Here is a 21,076-nt window from a genome sequence, read left to right on the forward strand (position 1 = left end):
CTTATAACTCTACTATAGAGCTACATATTGAAAACAGTTGCTATTGGCATACAAACAGATGGAACAATGGAATCCAGTCAAAGAACCTGATATCAAACCACACACCTATGATCACCTGATTTTTGACAAAGAGGCTAAAATTATAAAATGGAAAAAAGAACACAACTTCAACAAATGTTCTTGACATAACTGGATGTTAACATGTAGAAGAATAGAAATAGATCCATATCTATCACTATGCACAAAACTCAAATACAAATGGATCAAAGACCTCAACAGAAAACCACTACACTCAACTTCACAGAAGAGAAAGTGGGAAGTAGGCTTGATCACATTGATTGGCACAGGAAACCACTTCTTAAACACAACAACAGTAGCACAGACACTGAGATTGACAATGAATGAATGGTACCTCCTAAAACTGAAAAGTTTCTGTAAAGCAAAGGACAAGGTCAACAAGAAAACAGAAGTCTACAGAATGGGAAAGAACTTTACCAACCCCATATCTGACAGAGCACTTATCTCCAAAATACACAAAGAACTAAAGAAACTAGATATCGCCAGTTGTTGATGGTGCCCGCCTTTAATCCCAGAACTCAGGAGGCAGAGGCACGAGGATCTCTGTGAGTTTGAGGCCAGCCTGGTCTAAAGAGCAAGTTCCAGGACAGCCTCCAAAACAATACAGAGAAACCCTGTCTTGAAACCCCCCCCAAGAAAAAACTAGACGTCTATCGTGGTCTGCTCTGTAGTAGCCCCACACTTTAGGGGCCATCTATCCTGGACTAATGTCTTTAGGACTGTGATCAGAACCAGCCGAGCAGCCCCAGGTCGGACCCTGAGTGGGGGAGTGTAGACAAGGCATGTCCTAGCTATCCAGTGGTGCCAAGGACGAGACAGAGACATCTGGTCATAACAGGAAGGCTCCCAGTAAATATAGAAGGCCCGGTTTATTGTTCCATCATCTTGACTAACCATCCAAAGTTGTGGGCAATGACAGAAGGTATCTATTATGTATAAAGGGCTGGTGTCAAATATTTCCCTGAATCTTAGAGACACTTCTTTACAGCACGTACTCAAGCCTTCAGGCACTTCACACTAGAATATCTCACTAGCCCTCAGGGTGAGTCGATTTTTAAGCACAGAAACTACACCCTGGGTTTGCACATCTCAGCAAGAACAGTACATTTTGTACTTTGATGGATTAGGTCTTTGCTTTTTCTTTTGGCAGGTGTTGCTTCCTATATGTGCTTGTAGGTAGACTTTTCTCTCCCACCAGTCAGTTCCCAAATAACCACACAGAGACTTGATATTAAATATATATGTCAACCAATACCTTAGACTTGTCTCAAACCAGCTCTTACAACTTAAATTAATCCATTTCTGTTAATTTACTTGCTGCCCCAATGGTTTTTTATCTCATCTATGAACTTCCCTTGTTCCTTCTTCAAAGGGCTTGAGTCTCCTCTGACTCCACCCTTCTCCTCTCCAGTGTTCGCTCAGCCCTGAAAATCTTGCCTAGCTATAGGTCATCAGCTACTTATTAACAATGAGAGCAACACATTTCCACAGTGTACAGAAGGATTATTCCACAGCATTTTAACTTTAACATAGTAAAATTATATATATAACAAAACAGTTGTCATGTAATAATTACAGTTAAAATATCCAGTACATTTGTATTAGGCAAAATTAGTGAAAATACTATCATATATTTGAGTCTAAAGTTTTATACCTAATTTTCCTTTTGTCAAAACTAAGGAAAGCTATAAGTTTACCTATTTAGTCCTTAACTCTATCAAAGACCCCAGAAGGGTGTGATGTTACCTTCCAGGGATATCTGACTGCCTGGAAAGTCATCCAAAACTTCTGCTACATTGGGTATCCAACTTTGGCATACAGGCCTAGTATATCTGAAAGACATTTTTGAGAAGCAGGGGATTATGAAGAACTGTCCTACCTTGTCTTGGTAAAGTTTTGCTGTCACTTTTTTTGACATCCTGCTGGTCCAGTTTAGACAGTATACCATTGGCAATTGAGGTAAGAGCAGTTTTTTTTTTCTTTTGCCATAAAGAAAGCATACTCCATATGGAGGTTCTTTGATGCCCACCATCTTTGAAGTAAATTAGTGCTGTCAGGAGCTGATGTGTCTCCCTGTACACCTTAGATTATTAAACATATACATTCTAAATTCTGTAGGACTTTGAAGTGTTTGGAGACCATCTATCATCTATCTATCTAAATATATCTGTTTAACCTTGAAAACATGTCTTATATGACTACAAGTTTGATCATTATAGATGACTAACTACTAACCTGTATTTTTTAATTATACATTACATATTAAATGAGCTGCATAAGCCCAATACCTCAAACAAGAGTAAAAACATACATGTATCAGTAAGCCAAAATCCATATTAATGTAAAATATTTTGAGATTAATAGTTATTTTTTATTAGATTCCATAATCTACCCTTTTATGTCATCATTTGTATATCATATTCCCGTTTTTTTCTTTAGAAAGAAATTTTTTGATTTTAACTCCTTAGTCTAGCTTTTTTTCCTGACAATGACCAGTAAAAACTTAAAATCAACCCCCTTTAAATTATGACAAATATCCATAACCAATCTTTTGGGAATGTGAGTGTTGTTGTTTTCTGTAGACTGCTTCTTGTTGTCGGGGGGGCAATGGCATATTTGAAGGGAACCTTGGGAAAATTAGGATAATGGTTAAGTCTTGGCTGGAGTAGTCTGTTAGGCTGAATCTGTTACCTTTCTGAAAATATGTAAACTTTTTGTTTGTTTTTGTTTAGGTTTTCTTGTTTTGTTTTGTTATGGTTTTTTTTCGAGACAGGGTTTCTCTGGGCTTGGGAAGATGTCCTGGAACTATGTGTTGTAGACCAGGCTGGTCTCGAATTCACAGAGATCAGTCTGTCTCTGCCAGCCAAGTACTGGGATTAAAGGCATGTGCCACCACCCCGACTTGTTTTAGTTTTTTAAGACAGGATTTCTCTATGTAGTCTTGTCTCTCTTTCCTGGAACTCACTCTGTAGACCAGGCTGGCCTTGAACTCACAAAGATCCACCTATCTCTCTTCCTCCCAAGTGCTGGGATTAAAAATGTGTGCCACCACTGCCCAGCCTGAAAATATATAAACATTTAAAGGTAACATATATATATGTCTAAGCACAAGTATGAAATATGTATTTTAAACAAGTTACCCAAAGATGATTATTTTTTTGTATTATGTTTGATCAGGTAAAATATGTCATGTGTTTTGTAGTTTTTTGGTTTTGGTTTATTTCTTTGTTTGTTGCCAGGATTTTCAGGAAGCCTTCTTTGATCAAACCTGATCCATATCAACCTGGAATGAATCCTCAGACTCTCATTTCCTGTGGAAATAAAAGCACAACCTCTCCCCCAAAGCAACACACCTTTTGATTTCTATTTTAAATTCAAGATATTTGTTAAATATATAGGTCGTTTTAATCTACTTCATCAGTAGTCAGAAATTTCAAAGACAACATAACATGCATAATTATACACACACACACACACAAACCCCTCTCCACCCCCCTCACCATGTTGGAGGAACAGCTAGTCTATTCCCCTTTTTATTGTGGAGGACTACCCCAGCTAATAAGAAAAGTGATTTCTTATGGCCATGCTCAGATTCGTATAATGTTGGCCTTGGGGGGTGAGAGTTGAATGTGTCACAGGAGGGATAACAATGCCCTGGATCACTTTCCATTGGTCCACTGATTTGGCCATATAACCTTAAACCCCAGGGTTGTTTTTTGTTGTTGTTGTTGTTTTTTGACATCTAGCCAGAATTTTTTTTTACTAACATTAGTGAATGGAATTAATATTGGGTTGTTTATCCCTTCTCCATAAAACTTAGACTGTTAAGCATTCAGACATTTTGGTTTGGCTTCCTGGTTCCCTAACTCAGCATCACATAAACCAGTCATAGTGCTGAATCCCCTGGGCTACATATTTATTTATTTATTGGTTTTCTTGAGACAGGGTTTCTCTGTATAGCTTTGGAGCCTATCCTGGCACTCTGTAGATCAGGCTGGTCTCAAACTCACAGAGATCTGTCTGCCTCTGCCTCTCGAGTGCTGGGATTAAAGGCCTGTGACACCAATGCCCAGATTATATATCCTGTTTTAAAAGAAAACAGACATCACTAAGATTATGTAGTTTAGGCAGGGCAGTAGTGACATACACCTCTAATCGCAGCATTTGGGAGGCAAAGACAGGTGATATCGTGAGTTTGAGGCCGGCCTGAACTACAGAGTGAGTTCCAGGACAGCCAGAGCTGTTACACAGAGAAACCTTCTATCTTGAGAACAAAAGCAACAACAAAATCCAACAAACAAGCAAAAAACAAAACTACTCAGTCTAAGCATTTTAAGAGTCCACTGATTCACTCTACTATTTTGGAATGTATGGATATCTCATTGATCTCAAGAACAATACATGTTGCTGGGCCTCTGAAGAAATGGAAAGATCTGACTTCAACAATGTAAAACAGATTTTGCAGGGGTGGAGGGGATTTCTGCTCCCACTTTCTCAGTTTACCTCGCTGAGAATAAACTTTTTCTTTGACAGCCACACAGTCACAGGTGTCCTTTGCCTCATGTTTCTAAGTTTAGATTTGCCTAGATGCCAATTCTATATTTCCAGGAGCAATTCGTTATTCACCTGCTAACTAGTTTGGTTATTTCTACTGCCAAACGCTCCCTGAAGTGTTATCATTGTCAGTTATTTAAGTCAAACCTCTGTCTCTCCCCTGAAATCATTTTAAAAGTTTCATGGAGGAGATGGTAGCTGCCACCAAGCCTAATAACCTGAGTTCAATCCCAAACACATGGTGGAAGGAAAGAACTCTCAAGCTGTCTTCTGCCCTTCACAAGTAAGGGCCCACCCTGATACATACACGTACATAATATTTCTGAAGCACAGAAAAAGCTTTCCTGGTTTTTTGTTGTCCTTGTCTTGATATGACAATAGTGTAAGGATTAAATAAAAACTTTAAAGCACCCCACAACTTGCCCTAATGGCACATTCCTGTAAGGCCTAATAAACCCAGCTATATGGAATTCTGAGACAGGAAGATGGGAAAGTTATCCAGAGAAACATGCAAAGCGTCTCAGGCATCGTGGACCATGACTTTAATCCCAGCACTGGAAAGGCAGAGGATGGTGGATCTCTGTTGGAGGCCAGTCTAGACTACAGAGAATTCCAGGACTACACAGAGAAACCCTGTCTCAAAACACAAAAACAATAAAATATCCCCAACCCCCCAAATGTCATGCATGGTGGGTTATGCCTGTAACCCCAGACTTTGGGAAGCTGAGTTCAGCCTGCGTTACAGAGAACCTGTCTGAAAATAATAGCCAGCTGGGCATGCAGCCCTGGATTCAGTTTTAGCACAGAATATAGTGGTGGATCACTCCCACAATCCTATCATAGAAAAACAAGTTGGGGCAAAGGATTAAGATCATTCTCGGCAGTGGTATGTGAGATCCTGTCTCAAAACACATAGATACATAACAGAAAAAAAGCTGGTTACAAGTCAAAGTTGCTGACAAACTAGACAAACGTTTACTTTTCAATTCTGAGACTTCTTTCTAAAGTTCCAATAAATACAACAAAAACAAAAAACCCTACAGAATGAGTTATTTTACTCTTTTTTGAGAAATTTTATTGAGGGGAAGAGAAAGGAGTGAGCAAAGAGAAGGGAGAAAAAAGAGACAAAGACCTGTCTGCCTCTTCAGCGGGAAAGAGTGTTTTTGCTAGTTTTATAAGTTACATCTCCCCGCTCCATCAACTGCCCACCTAAAAGAACTTTTTGCACAACTCGCTGAGTCCCACACTCATTTGCTAGTGGCTGGCTATTAGCAGGTTTTATCCCTTTACTCCAGCTTCTTCAAGTCTTCGCCCACAGGGACCTATAAAGCATCTGGTTCCGAAAAGTACCCCAACGGCAAAAGGTCGGCATTTCGACAAATACACTTCAAAGACCTTTTCCGGGTGTGCAAGAATTTTACAGAGCTGCGCGTGCAGCGGTGCATGCTGGGTGATGTAGTCCTGGGCCGATCACTTCGCGTTTGGGGCCTTGTAATCTTCAGTCAGTTAACTAGAAGGGTCGAGTCAGAACTGTCATAAAGGTAAAAGTGACCTAGGGAATCACCCAGCTTCCAAGTCGTAGGGCAAATCGTTCAGGCTCTCAGCGGAAGTGGCTATAGGCGGGTCCGAGAAAGGCGTAATGACGTTGCAGGGATGCGGGCGTGGCCGTCTGTGAGCGTTTGGCGGGATTTCTGAAAGTCGCGCGTCACTGGGCGAAGTGCGCGCAGACGGGTTCCTGGTCAAACCGTGTTCTCCGGAAACGCGCCTGGAAAGGCTGAAATTTGCTCCTGTTCTTCACAGAAGACCCGACCGAGGAGCTGAGAAGTGGGTTCGAGCCGGTGACGGCGGTTCTCGTGGCGAGTGCAGACCCGGCCGCCGCAGGAGGGGACGGGTGAGTGTGGGCGCGGGCGTCACTCCCACTGCCGCTCGGGCTCCCCAGCTGAAGGCCAGGGCTTGGGGGTCCCCTCTTCGCTGAGAAACGCGAGGATGGCGGAGCTGGGCATCTGCCTGGGCCCAACCGGCCGACGCTAACTGATTTACTGAACTCGTTGTGGAGAACCGTACTTCAGGCTTTTGTTTTGAGACCTGGCTCACACCCTAGTCCAGCCTGGGCTGGCTGGAATTAAGACTTTCACGTTCATTTCTGTGGCCCCGACGCAGGGAGCCGAGAGCCTGAGCTAAGTGCCCACAGCTGTTAATCTCAGGGCCAAGGCTAATTAATAGATTCTTTGTTACTTAGGGTTTTTTTTTCATTGGAGCATAGTGGTTGGTGCCAGTGATTTCTGGAGACTAAGGTAGGAGGAGTTCAAAGATTGCGTAAACAACAGAGTAAAGACTAAAAATCGCAGATTTCTAAAGAGAATCCTAGTTAGATGACTCACACCTATCCTGTAATCCTAGCACTTGAGAGGAGAGGCAGGAGGATGGCACTTTCAAGGCCAACCTGAGCTGCATGTGGAAGAACATGCTTCAGGAAAAAAGTGAAGTGGGGGCTGGAGAGATGGTTCAGCCATTAATAGCACTTGTTGCTTTTGCAAAGGACCTGAGTTCAGTTACCAACACCCACCTGAAACCACCCATAACTCCAGTGCCTGAGGATTCAGCGCCCTCTTCTGACCTCCACCGTCACCAGGCACGCTTGTAATACACATACATACATACATACAGGCAAAATACTCATGCACAAAAAGTAAATCTAAAAAGAACTTTCAAGAAATAGTAAAGTCAAGTATAAAATACAAAATCCACAATAAGTGCATACCTGAATTATTACAAAATGAATATATCTGTGTAATCACCAAGTAAAAGAAATCAAATGTTGTCGTCATTTTAAAAACCTCTGTTATCATTCCTTGTCTAATATTTCCCCCTCACCCTAATAGCTATTCACTAACTTGACTATTTTTACAAAACCTCATTTAGGCAGGGTCTGACTTCGTAACCCAGAAACGATCTGGAACTCTGGATCTTATGGTTTCTGCCTCCTAGGTTCTGGGACTATGGGAGAGTGCCACCATGCAATCCATGTTTTGGTTTTATTTCCTTACTTTTAAATACTTTCTTTTCCTTTTTTTTTAATTTAAAAAATTTTCACTTTACATACCAACCCCAGTTCCCCCTCCCTCCCCTTCTCCTGTCCCTCCCTTCCCACCTCCATCCACTCCTCAGAGCCTGGAAGGCCTTCCTTGGAGAGTCAACTAAGTTTGACATACCAAGTCCAGGCAGGACCAAGCCCCTCCCCGCTGTTCAAAGTTGAGCAAGGTATCCCACCATAGGAATGGGCTCCAAAAATTCAGTTTATGCACCTGTAATTGGTCTTGGTCCCACAACTCGCCCCCTCCCAAAACAAGTCAAGCCACGTAACAGTCACCTACATTCAGAGACTCCCCAGCTGTCAGTTCATAGTCCAAGAGCTCTCACTAGCCCTCCTCAGCTGACTCTGGTTTCCCATCATGCTCTTGACTGCCTTGTTCATATGATCCCTCCTCCCTCTCTTCAACTGAACTTTATTTTTTAAGATTCATTTTATGCCAGGCATTGGTGGTGCACGCCTTTAATCCCAGCACTCAGGAAGCAGAGGCAGGCAGCTCTCTGTGAGTTCGAGGCCAGCTTGGTCTACAGAGTGAGTTCCAGGACAGGCTCCAAAACAATACAGAGAAACCCTGTCTCAAAAAACCAAAAAAAAAAAAAAAAAAAAAAAAAAGATTCATTTTATGTATATGGTGCTCTAGCTTCATGTATACCTATATGCCAGAAGAAGGCATCAGATGCTGTGAGCCACCGGGTGGTTGCTGGGAATTGAACTCAGGACCTCTGAAAGAGCTGCCAGTGCTCTTAATCTCTGAGCCATCTCTCCAGCCTTTTTTTTATTTATTTATTTATTTATTTATTTATTATGTATGCGGTGTTCTGCCTACATGTGTGTCTGCAGGACCAAAAGAGGGCACCAGATCCTATTATAGACGGTTGTGGACCACCATGTGGTTGCTGGGAATTGAACTCAGGACCCCTGGAAGAGCAGCCAGTGCTCTTAACCTCTGAGCCATCTCTCCAGCCTGAGCAGCAATTTCTGTGGAAGTAGTCCGGTGCTAGCAAAAGAAGCCCTGTGGGCTGGGCCTGGGACCCCAGAGACCGCTTCCAACAAGTGCTCTTCGGTTCTGGGTTGGGGACTGGACAGTGGAAAGGAGAGACCCAGAGAGCTAAGGGCAGGGACCTAGGTATGGGCTGGGTAAAGCTGTACATACTCCCTCTAAACGGGGGAAATGGGAAAGCAACAAGAATCCCAGTGTGGGCAAGTTAACTTGGGATTCGCTGTTCCTGTGGCATGTGCATGGATGATTCCAACGGCAAAGAAGCAACAAAACCTCCCAGAACTATGGGCTCCAGTCGTGGGATCCTGACGGCCTGGATGGGAGGCTTTGGGAAGGCGCCTCGCTGGGGCCCCTCAGTGAAGTCACTCGGGACAGCAGCAGGGAGCTGCTTAAGGCGACCAGACCCCATCTCAGGATAACACAGGCTGTGCCCCATGGCAAGGTTGGCAGGAACCTTATGGAAAGGGCGCGACCCTCTCCTCCCAAACCACGAATGCGCATTCCGAGGCGGAGAACGTCCAACTGCCTTATTTATTTTTTTTAGAATCTTAGCCCAGGCTGACCTTGAACTTCGTTTCCTGATTCTGTTTCCCTAGTGCATCTTTGCCTGTTTTTAAATTTCATGTAAATACACCAGTAGTAATGAATGTTTCATTGTTCCATATGCTTGCCAACGATTGCTATTTTATGATGGGTATTTAGTAGTATCTTACTAACTTTGGAGTGGGTGTGGAGGCTTATTGAGATAGTCTTATTGTGTAGCCCAGCCTGTCTTTGAACTTGTGTTTCTAATTTTCTTGGTTACATGTTCGTGTTTTTTTGTTTGTTTGTTTGTTTGTTTTTGTGGAGATACCTTATCTTTGATTATCTGATTTCTGTTGTCCTTTTTTCTTATTTGAAGGAGTTTTTATGTTTGTATTCTGATTATTTCCCTCTGATTATGTATGTGGCAAATATTTTTTCTACTGTTATGATTTGATTTTTTGTGTTCTTGATGTCTTTGGTGGGTAGAAGTTTTATTTTTATTTATTTATTGAGACAAGGTTTTAGGTAATCCAGGCTAACCTCATGTCTGGTTTTATACAAGTGCATGGCATCAAACCCAAGGCTTCATGCATGATAGGCAAACATTTTACTAATTGATGTACATCCTAAGGCTTAAAGTTCATTTTAGTAGTTACTTAACTGTAAAGGGAAGCCTTCCCGCCAGCCTGGTTCCAGAGCCGCATCAGTCCCAAATAAAAATACAGGAGGCTGTATTAATTATGAAGCTGTTGGCCTTGCTTGTTTCTTACTGGCTAGCTCTGACTTAAGTATTTAACCCATCTAAGTATTTCTCTTACCAGAGAAAGGAGTCCGGACTTCTGACCCCTATGGTAGCTCCATCTTGACTTCCTGTGTTTCTCCTACCTAGAGTCCTCCTGGACTCCTAGTCCTACCTATCTTGGTTCCCTATAGGCCAACAGTGCTTTATTGACATATACACAGGACTTCCCCCATCACTTAACCTCTTCAGGAACCTGAATCTTTAGTGCTGAAAATAAAATATAGTCAGTTTTTTATTTGCTTTGTGATATTGAGGATTCAACTCAGTGCCTTCTTCTCCTAAGCTAGACAAGAACTGTACCACTTGCCATATTTCTAGCCTGTGTTTTCCTATTAGAATATTGTTGCTTTGTGTATCATCCCAAGAACATAAAAATATTCTGGACTGGGGAGATGGATCAGTTTTTAAGAGCACTGGCTGCTTTTCCAAAGGACCCAAGTTCAATTCCTAGCTCATAACTGTAACTCCAGTTCTTGGGCATCTGACACCCTCACATAGACATACATGCAGACAAAATGCCAATGTACATAAAAATAAACAAATTAATAGTAAAACCCAAAATATTCTGTTTTGAAATTTTACTCACTTGCTTAGAACTTGCTGCCTTGTAAAAATACAACTTAAAAAAAATCTGTTTGAATAAGTTGTCCTTTGTTGCATGCAGCCCACAGTTTTAGGTTAGACACACCTGACTTTTTATTTTTATTTATTTATTTCCTTTTTGTTGTTGTTTTGTTTTTGTTTTTCAAGACAGAGTTTCTCTGTGGCTTTGGAGGGTGTCCTGGAACTTGCTCTTGTAGACCAGGCTAGTCTGGAACTCAGAGATCTGTCTGTCTCTGCTGGGATTAAAGGCATGCGCCACTACCGCCCTGCCATACCTGACTTTAAAGCTATTTTTATGTGTATAAATGTGTTGCTTCTATGTCTGTAAGCATAACATTCATATTCAGTGCCTGGAACTGGAGCTATAGACAGTTATGAATTTCCATATGACTGCTAAGACCTGAACCTAGGATCCTCTTCAAGAGTAGCAATTGTTCTTTACCTATGGGTAGAGTTTGTTGGAAAACTAACTTTATAACCCAAAAGTATTTCTTTAGAGTTCAGTCTTATTGATGCCTATCTATATTTTTCAGTAATGGCTATGCAGATGCAACTTGAAGCAAATGCAGATACTTCAGTGGAAGAAGAAAGCTTTGGTCCACAACCTATTTCACGGTTAGAGGTATGTTCTATTTTTTTGTTTTTGTTTTTTCTTTTGTTTGTTTGTTTCTTAATTTTTTGAGACAGAGTTTCTCTGTGTAGCTTTGTAGACCAGACTGGCCTTGAACTCACAGAGATTTGCCTGCCTCTGCCTCCTGAGTGCTGGGATTAAAGGCATGTGCTACTACCTTCCTGCTTAGAGGTATGTTCTTAGTTGCTAAGTATTTACTTACAATGTTGTAATACATTCTTCTATGTAATGGAACAAATTAACCTTTACAGAAATTAGATTGGGGTTTCAGGAGGTTGTCAGTTTCTACGAAAAAGTACAGGATTGTTAGAGTGTTATAACGACTTATATTATGAATTGTCTTCCTACTCTGTTTTCTCCCTAATAGCTGAACTTTATTTAGAAACAAGGGTCTGGGATCCCATGGTAGAATCTCAGTGCTGCTTACACCAAGTATAAAAATGCTGTAGAGGGACTTAGTGGTGTAACCCAGGAGTGCATGTAGGAAAAGGGAACAGCTTCTCACCGTTGACCCAGGTGGAAGATACTACTGAGAAGGCTGTTGTAAGGCAGGTTGAAGGGTGTAGGTTGTTATAAGACCCAGCTCTGTTTTAAGACTCAACATTAAGAATACTAAGCATTAGCTGGATGTGGTGGCTCACATCCATAATTCTACCATTTGGAAGACTGAGGCAGAAGAATCTCTGGAGGCCACCCTGTTCTAGATAGCAAGTTCTAGGACAAGGGTTGCATAGTGAGACCTGTCTCAACAAACAAGCCACCAAAAAAAAAAAAAAAAAAGCAACAGAACAAACAAGAGGCTTTGGAAGATGCTCGAGGATAAAGTTCATGTTGGGCAAACAATGAAGACCTGAGTTTGGATCCCAATCACCCATAAAATCCAGGCAGAATGGCATATGCCTGTAATCTTAGCACTGAGCAGGTGGAGACGGGGCATCCTTGGGACTTTTTGGGCAGCCAGTCTGGTCAGTCTTAGAATGAGGTATAGTAAGAGAGCCTGTCCCGAAAAGTAATGTTAAAGTGACTGAGGCATCACCCCCTGGCCTCCATGCATGTACACTCAAGCACACATGCGCACATGCACATACACACCACACACCCAAAAGCAAAACAAAGACTATCAGGTACTAAATCTGTGTAGTATTTCTTCAGGTTGTACAAAAGCCCCACTGGGAGGAACACCTTGATTTTCTGTCTCTGTTTCTATACATTTCCAATCTGCCCAAACTTTAAGACTTTGGAAACTATGTAAATGAGCTGAACTTGGTGGCACTTGCTTCCATGGCGGAGCAAAAAGAGTCAGGAGTTCACGGTTATTCTTTGCTCCTATCAGGTGTGGGCTGCATGAGGCCCTCTCTCTAACTTTGTGGCACTGCTTCTCTCTTTCCACCTTGACTTGAATGGGGTTGGGATCACCCTTCAAAGTTATGGTCATAACTTCTTTTTTAAAGGTTATTTGTGTATATTCTTTTTTGTTTGTTTGTTTGTTGGTTGGTTTTTTTCGAGACAGGGTTTCTCTGTGGCTTTGGAGGCTGTCCTGGAACTAGCTCTTGTAGACCAGGTTGGCCTCGAACTCACAGAGATCCGCCTGCCTCTGCCTCCCAAGTTCTGGGATTAAAGGCATGCGCCACCAACGCCCAGCTTATTTGTGTATATTCATGTAAGCCCACATGGGTGCTCATACCCAAGGAGGACAGAAGGGGGGTCAAATCTGTTTGGAACTGGAGTTAGAGGGGGTTGTGAGCCACCAAACCTAGATGCTGGGAACTGGATTTCAGTTCTCTACAAGAGTAACAAGCACTCTTAACTGTTGAGCCATCTCTCCAGCCTCCATAATGTTTTGTTTAAGATTGATTTATTAATTTTTTAATAGGAAGATGAAATAAATTTTCCACCAAGTAATTTTATAGTAAGACCTTTAAAGATACTGGGGCTAGTTCTGCACAATCCAAGTTTAATATATTGAAATGAAGGTTTATTGAAGGAAATGGTGCTAGCTAAACAACTTTAGTTCCTAGCTCTTCATTATAAATAATGCAAAATTATTATTACTTCTAATAGGTTGTATTGTCTCAAGATTATTTGATTCATCTTACTGTGTTTTTGTCCTGCTCCTTTTATTATTTTTCTTTTGAAACAGGGTCTCTACCTGGAGCCCACTATATAAACCCGGCTGGTCTTGAACTCAAAGAGATGTCCTTGCCTCTCCCTCCTGAGATTCCTTTTTGTTTTTATGAGACAGGTTCTTACTATGTGGCCTTGTATTAATGTGTGTGCTGGCTAGTTTTATATCAACTTGACACACTATAATCATCTGAGAGGAGAGAACCTTAATTGAGAAAATGCCTCCAGAAGATAAAGCTGCAGGCAGCTTGTAGGGCTGCATCAGTTCCTTCCTCCAGGTTCCTGTCCAAGTTTGAACTTGTGTCCTGACTTTTTTCAGTGATGAACAGTGATAAGGAAGTGTAAATCAAATAAACCCTTTCCTGTCTGTGTTGCTTTTGTCATATATAATAACCCAAAGACATTATGTGAGTGTTTTGCCTGCGTGCATGTATGTCCACCACGTGGATGCCTGGTGTTTATGGAGATCAGAAGAGGGCCTGGGATCCTCTGGAACTGGCATTATCAGGTAGTGTGAGCTGCCATGTGGGTTCTGGATACTGAACTTGAGTCCTCTGCAAGATCAACAAGTGCTTTTAACCAGTGAGCTACCTCTACAGACCCCATCCCCCATAATGTTTTCATGCTTTTGTTTTTGCTTTTTAGTAGTCCTAGGCTTTGAACCTGGGGCCTTCTGGCATTCAAAACAAGTATACTGGTTAGTTTTTAATCAACTTGTCACAACCTAGAGTCTTTGGGACATTTCTTAGTGATTGGTGTGGAAGGACATTGTGAGTGGTATCACTCCTGGGCAGATGGTCCAGGGTTCTATACAATAGCAAACTGAGGAAGCCACTAGGCACAAGCCAGTAAGCATTCCAAGGTCTGTATTTTGATGTAACATGAATTAATAAATGACCCACAGACAGATATTGGGGTTCACACTGAAGATCAGGGAAGCAAAACAGCTGAGCTACCAGAGAGCTCTTTCCTCTAACAAGGCTGGGGCATTCCTGTTCTCAACATGGCTGGAGAAGGAATGCCTGATACTGACCTTGCTCCTGTCTTACATATCTCTCTAATTCTGGGATTAAAGTTGTGTGATTCCAGGTCCTGGGATCAAAGGCACGAGCTGTTTCTCTTTAGGACTGGATTTATCTTGTGTAGATCTGGGTGGCCTTGGACTCACAGAGATCCATCTACCTCTTAATCCTGAGTTTTAGGATTGAAGGTGTGTGCCACCACCTCAAGGCTTCTGGTTGCTGAGATTAAAGGTATGCTCCTGGCTTCTATGACTTGTGGCTGACTTTGCTTTCTGAATCTTCAGGCAAGCTTTAATATACCATAAATAACATCACTAAAGTTCCCCCTTTTTTGTCTAATACAAAAAGAAGGCTACAACTAACAAAAACTATAAAAGTAAGTACAATATACACAAGCAATAAGTTAGTCAGCAATATCTAATCCATTTGCATTTGGCAAGTTAAGAGAAAAATATCTAGTCCACTTTGATTCCTGACCTGTCTTCCCTCAGGACAGATTATACATTGTAAACTGAAATAAACACTTTATCCCAAGTTGCCTTTGGTTATGGTGTTTATCACAGCCTAGATATTTATTTTAGTTTTGAGACATGGTCTCATGAAGTTTACCATGGCCTTGAATTCTCTATGTAGCTGAAGATAACCTTGATTCCTGATCCTTCTGATTTTATTTCCCAAGTGCTAGGATTATAGGCATGTACCAGCATAGCTGGTTTTTTTTTTTTTTTTTTTTTTTTTTTTTGGTTTTTCGAGACAGGGTTTCTCTGTGGCTTTGGAGGCTGTCCTGGAACTAGCTCTTGTAGGTCAGGCTGGTCTCGAACTCACAAAGATCCGCCTGTTTCTGCCTCCCGAGTGCTGGGATTAAAGGTGTGCGCCACCAACGCCCGGCTGCATAGCTGTTTTTGTTTGTGTTTTTTTATATAAGTTTTATTATTTTACGTATATGTATTTAGCTTTCATGAATGTATGTACCACCTATGTGCCTAATGCCCTCAGAGGTCAGAAGTGGGCATCAGATCTTCCTGGAACTGCAGTTACAGGCACTTGTGAGCCACCCACGTAGGTGCTAGGAACTGAGGCTGGTCCCAAAGCCGTTGTGTAGCTGAGATACGCTACCATGCCTTTTTCCCATATTTCCCTTTTGCGGGGGGCTGATTTTTTAATTAGCACCTGTTAGGTATATGTAAAATATATTTTGGTCATGGTCACCGATTACCCTCACATGTCACTCCTACTGATCTCCTTTCTCTTTATACCTGGTCCCCCTTTTGTGTGTTTTAGCTTGTTTGGTTGATCCAATGTGTTTAATTAGGGTTGTTTACATGAGCTTAGGCAAGGGGTTATTTACAGGGATAAAGGCAATTGTCAGTGGCTGTGTTGCTGAAGGAAATGTCTTCTCTTTTCCCTAGTAACCATTAACTACAAATAGCTTCGGGAGGTAGGGATTGAGGCCTAATGATCCCTTCCCTAACCATTTTTCCCATTTAAGATTTTTGCTTATTATTTGTTTATTGTTGTGGATAAACATGTGCTACAGCACACATGTAAAGGTCATAGGACAACTTTCCTACCGTCATAGGATTAGGGTTTGAACTGGGCTTAGAGCCACCTCACCTTTTAAGTTTTATTTATTCTTTGTTTTATAGATATGGGTGTTTTTGCTTGCATGTATATCACCAGAGGAGGGTGTCCAATCCCCTGTAATTGACATTATTGGTGGTTGTAAGCTACCTTGTAGATATTGGGAACCCACCCTGGTTCTCTGCCAGTGCTCTTAACTGCTGAGCCCTTTCCAGCCTCCTGTTTTCTTTCCTTATTGTCAGTTGTGAGGACAAAGCTTTCCAGTCATTGTTCTTCCAAAAGGATATTGCTATGCCAAGGTAGCTCTTACTCTGAGGCAGTCTTATCTGTTTGCCTAGCATTGAGTGAAATAACAATTTATGTTTGGAAAGCATTGGAAAATGCTGGTTTAAAGTTGTTTGGGGGCTCAGCATACCAAAGGTCATTTCAAGTCATAGTACAAAAGGTTAGGAGTTACTAGTTTTTTGGTTTGGTTTTGGTTTATTGAGATGGGGCTTCTCTGTGTAGCCCTGGCCATCCTGGAACTCGACTGTGTAGACCAGGCTGGCCTGGAACTTGAGTTCTGCCTGCCTCTTCCGTATGTTTGCTGCAATAAAGGTATGCACCACCATGCCCTGCTAGTAGTTTAATCTCAATTTCTAAGTCCATTTTAACATGCATTAACATAGTATTATTGCAAGCCGGGCGTTGGTGGCGCACGTCTTTAATCCCAGCACTCGGGAGGCAGAAGCAGGCGGATCTCTGTGAGTTCAAGACCAACCTGGTTTACAGAGCTAATTCCAGGATAGCCTCCAAAAAAACAATACAGAGAAACCCTGCCTCGAAAAAACAAACAAACAAAAAAGACAAAAAAACATAGTATTATTGCTGGGCAGTGGTGGTGCAAGCCTTTAATTTTAGCTCTTGGGAGTTTGAGATCAGACTGGTGTATAAGAGCTAGTTCCAGGACAGCCTTCAAAGCCACAGAGAAACCCTGTCTTGAAAAATAAAAAATAAAATAAAATAAAAAACCCAAAACATAGTGCTAGTTTAAAACTCTGTACACACGTGCACACACACTCATATGTACATGTAATAGTACATATGCATATGGGAGTCTGAGGTCAACTGCAGTATTTTTTCCTCAGGAGCCATCTGCCTTTTTTTTTTAAACATATACACTTTTTGGCCTGGAGTTTACTGGTTAGGCTAGGCTGCCTGACTAGTGAGTCTCAGGGAACCACGTGTCTCAACCTCCTCAGGGTAAGAGCAAACACTATCTCCCTAGCCCAAAACTTAGTTTTGATAATGAAAAAGCATATAGCTTGTTATTTAATAATTCATATGTAGATAAGCTTTGTAGAGATTTTACATGTATTAGTGGTCTTCAAATACCTCTGTAAGTTGTAATATCCATTTTAGACAAGAGGTCTAAGTTACTCCTTGTTTTCTTACAGCAATGTGGCGTAAGTGCCAATGATGTGAAGAAATTAGAAGAAGCCGGTTTCCATACGGTGGAGGCTGTTGCTTATGCACCAAAGAAGGAACTCATAAATATTAAGGGAATTAGTGAAGCCAAAGCTGACAAAATTCTGGTAAGTATAGCTGTGGATGGTGGGGAGAGCAGACGTGTTAGTAAACAGGGTATAGTGAAAGATTCTTTGCTGTTGCAGGGCTCTGACAGGTGTCCCTTGAGGGTGGTACACATACACACCAACACAGGAACTCTCAAGTTGAAACAACAAGCTAACTTTATTTCAGGAAGGGGTAAGCCTTGTATGCCTCCCACTCTGCCCCAGGGGTGGGTCCACTGAGCTGGCATCTGCTGAGCATGTGGTCTCTGTCCATAGGTCCACATTATCTCTCATCAGACTTGGCTGCTGTGTCAAGGCCCTCTGGCAGACCCAGGCTGGCTGTCAGGAAGTATCTACTGCACATGCTCTTACTATCTGTCTAGGTCGGCTGTCAGACGCATCGGGACTTAGTTATCCCACCATTTGCCTCTTTCATTTGCTTGTCATCTTTCTAGAAGTGACTGTTGGCAATTTTTGTTTGTTTTTCAAAGCAGGGTTTCTCTGTGTGACAGCCCTGACTGTCCTCAAACTCACAGAGATCCTCCTGCCTCTGTCTCCCGAGTGCTGAGATTAAAGGTAATGCCACCACTGCCTGGCTGTTGGGAATTTTTATCTTAAATTCAGATTTCCTATAGAGAATTGCATTATCATGAAATTTGATAAAAAATGGTGCCAAAAATACTGATTAACATTCCCACTAGAAGTGATTGGTGTGCACCTTATTATTTTGAGTATGATTTCTCCTCATAAAGGTTTTTCCTTTTTGAGATTATTTTGTTTTATGTGTGTGGGTGTTTTGCTTGCATGCTTGTCTGTGCCCTTCGGAAGCTAAAAGAGAGTGTTAGATCCCCTGGAACTGGAGTTGCAGATGTTTGTGAGCCAACATGTGGGTCCTGGGAATCAAACCTTGGTCTTCTGGCAGCACAACAAGTGCTCTTAACCACTGAAACATTTCTCCAGACCCAAAATACGTTTATTATGTATGTAGCCACTAAAACAATTTAGAAGAATAGTGATGTCACATCATTAGGTACAAGTCTATAGTTCAAACTTGTATGGGATCTGTGACAGGAAGTTGGAGGTCAGTGTCTGACAGAATGAATTCATCAAGGCCAATTTGGGCAACTTAATTAGTGAGACCCTGCCTCAAAGTAAAAAGTAAAAAGAGAGATTGGGTAAATAGCTCAGTGGAAAGTACTTGCCTAGCATGTGCTAGACCCTGGCTTAATTATTAGTACTTCAAAAAAAAATAGAGGTAATGATATTGGAAAAATGTTGATATAAGAAGGCAGGTGAGCCGGGCGTTGGTGGCGCACGCCTTTAATCCCAGCACTCTGGAGGCAGAGGCAGGCGGATCTCTGAGTTCGAGACCAGCCTGGTCTACTGAGCGAGTTCCAGGACAGCCTCCAAAGACACAGGGAAACCCTGTCTCGAAAAACCAAAAAAAAAAAAAAAAAAAAAAAGGCAGGTGAGAGTTGGGAATGTAGCTCAGTGATAGAGTGATAGCTTGTTGTACTCAAAGCTACAGGTTCAATTACAACAACAAAGTCTAGCTAACAATATACGTTCATACATATTTTAATGTTTTTATTAGCCTATTTTAATATATAATACTACATTTTCATATATATATATTTGCATCATACCCCATCACCTTCAATTGTCTCCTTCCTACTCTTGATCCTCTTCTCCCCCTGAACAACATACTTTCATGGCCTTGGGTGTTGAGGTGATGCAGTAAATTTTATTAAAGTTGCTTACAGTACCATGGTGAGCATTTGTTCACAGTAGCTACACCACTAATGAAAATACTTCTTTCCACCATTAGCCATTAACCGTATATAAATCTAGGAACAGGGGTAGAGCCCCATTAAAATGTGTGTATTTTGTATAGAATGTGTACTAGGGATAAATGCACTAAAATATTAATGTTATTTATTCCCATGTAGTAAGAATATGAGCTTGATACTGTTTTGATTTGACTTTTGTCTCTGGGCTAGGAATTGAACCCAGGAGTTCATGTAGGCTTTAAGTATGTACTCTGCTATTGATCTGTGCTCCAGACTTTTCTTGCATTTTTAAATTTTATCTATTTTATGTGTATGAGTTTTTCCTGCAAGTGTATATGTTGTGGAATAATTTTTTTCTACACTGTGAAGATGTGTCACTGTTACTGGTTTACTAAAAAGCTGAATAGCCAATAGCTAGGCAATATTTGCAGGCACAGAGAACACTGGGACAAGAAGGGTGGAGATGCCAGGGGTGCTGCCAGCTCACTGAGAGGAAACAGACATGAAGGATGAGAGGTAAAGCCACAAGTCACTTGCAACTGATGAATAGAAATGGGTTAAGTTAAAAGAGCTAGTTAGAAACAAATATACGTTAGTAGCTGAGCTTTCATAATTAATAAGTCTCTGTGCCTTCTTTTGTGAGCTGGTGGCCCAAAGAAAAATCCATTTACATGTATATGTGCACCATATGTGTGCTTGCTGTCTGCAGCCGCCAGAAGAGCATGTCTCATCTCCCTGGAACTGGAGTTGAAGACATTTGTGAGCCACCATGTGGGTGTTGGGAACCAAACTTAGTCCTCTACAAGAACAGCAAGTACTCTTTTAACCCCTGAGCCATCTCTTGCCCGTGTCCTTTTTTTTTTTTTTTAATTACAATTTTCTGACATTTACATTTTCCATAGTAAGTAGGTTTTACTTTCTCCAGGTGGTGGTGGTGCAAGCCTTTAGTCCCAACACTTAGGAGGCAGAGACAGGTGGATCTCTGTGAGTTCAAGGCCAGCCTGGTTTACAAAGCTATACACAGAAACCCTGTCTTAAAAAAAAAAATTAGGTTTTACTTTTAAACCCAAAAGTATTTTATTGTTTGTCTATTAAAGTCTTATATTAAGTTCCAGTGTATACTCTCTGTAGCTTAATTTATCATAGACAGTATCTTCCTATAATGTACTTAGATTATTGTTTTTGTTTGTTTGTTTGGGTTTCCTAGACAGCGTTTCTCTGTGTAGTCTTGGCTGTCCTGGAACTCACTCTGTAGACCAGGCTGGCCTCTAATTCACAGACATCAGCCTGCTTCTGCCTTCCTCCAACCCCCAGATGCTGGAATCAAAGGTATGCTTTGCCACTACCATCCCCATTTGTTTTATTTATTTATTTTGTGTTAACTCTAACAAATGACGAGTGTTTTTATTGAACTGGGTGGAACATATCAACACTTGGAAGGCTGAGGTAGGAGGATTGCCTAGAATTCAGATTCCTCCTGGGCCACGTAGTTCTAGGCAAGTTTAGGCTACAGAAGGAGATCTTATAAAAAAAAAAACATAGAAAATAACATTTAGGTGTAGTGATAGGCACCTATAACCTCAGCACTCAGGAGGCTGAGGCAGGAGAGTTGTGAGTTGGAGGAGGCTTGCTATGCAATATCCTGCTTCAAAAATGCATAAAAATAAAAACCGCTGATGTTATTATTGTCTTAACTGTATATGGGGTTCACTAACCTGTTTT

At 41.5% G+C, this 21,076-nt stretch overlaps 1 protein-coding gene across 1 annotated transcript in view; it reads left to right on the forward strand.

Annotated features, from left to right (window-relative positions):
- The first annotated feature begins 6,290 nt into the window (after positions 1-6,290).
- Positions 6,291-21,076, forward strand: part of Rad51 (RAD51 recombinase) — a 30,820-nt gene continuing 16,034 nt past the window's right edge. Inside the window, exons 1-3 of the mRNA XM_040746051.1 lie at positions 6,291-6,523; positions 11,187-11,275; positions 17,448-17,585. Of these exons, the coding sequence (XP_040601985.1) occupies positions 11,189-11,275; positions 17,448-17,585 (225 nt within the window). The 5' untranslated portion in view covers positions 6,291-6,523; positions 11,187-11,188. The remainder of the gene's footprint in view (positions 6,524-11,186; positions 11,276-17,447; positions 17,586-21,076) is intronic.

Source organism: Mesocricetus auratus, unplaced genomic scaffold (assembly GCF_017639785.1).
Source record: "Mesocricetus auratus isolate SY011 unplaced genomic scaffold, BCM_Maur_2.0 Super-Scaffold_100004, whole genome shotgun sequence".
Taxonomy (NCBI): Eukaryota; Metazoa; Chordata; class Mammalia; order Rodentia; family Cricetidae; genus Mesocricetus; species Mesocricetus auratus.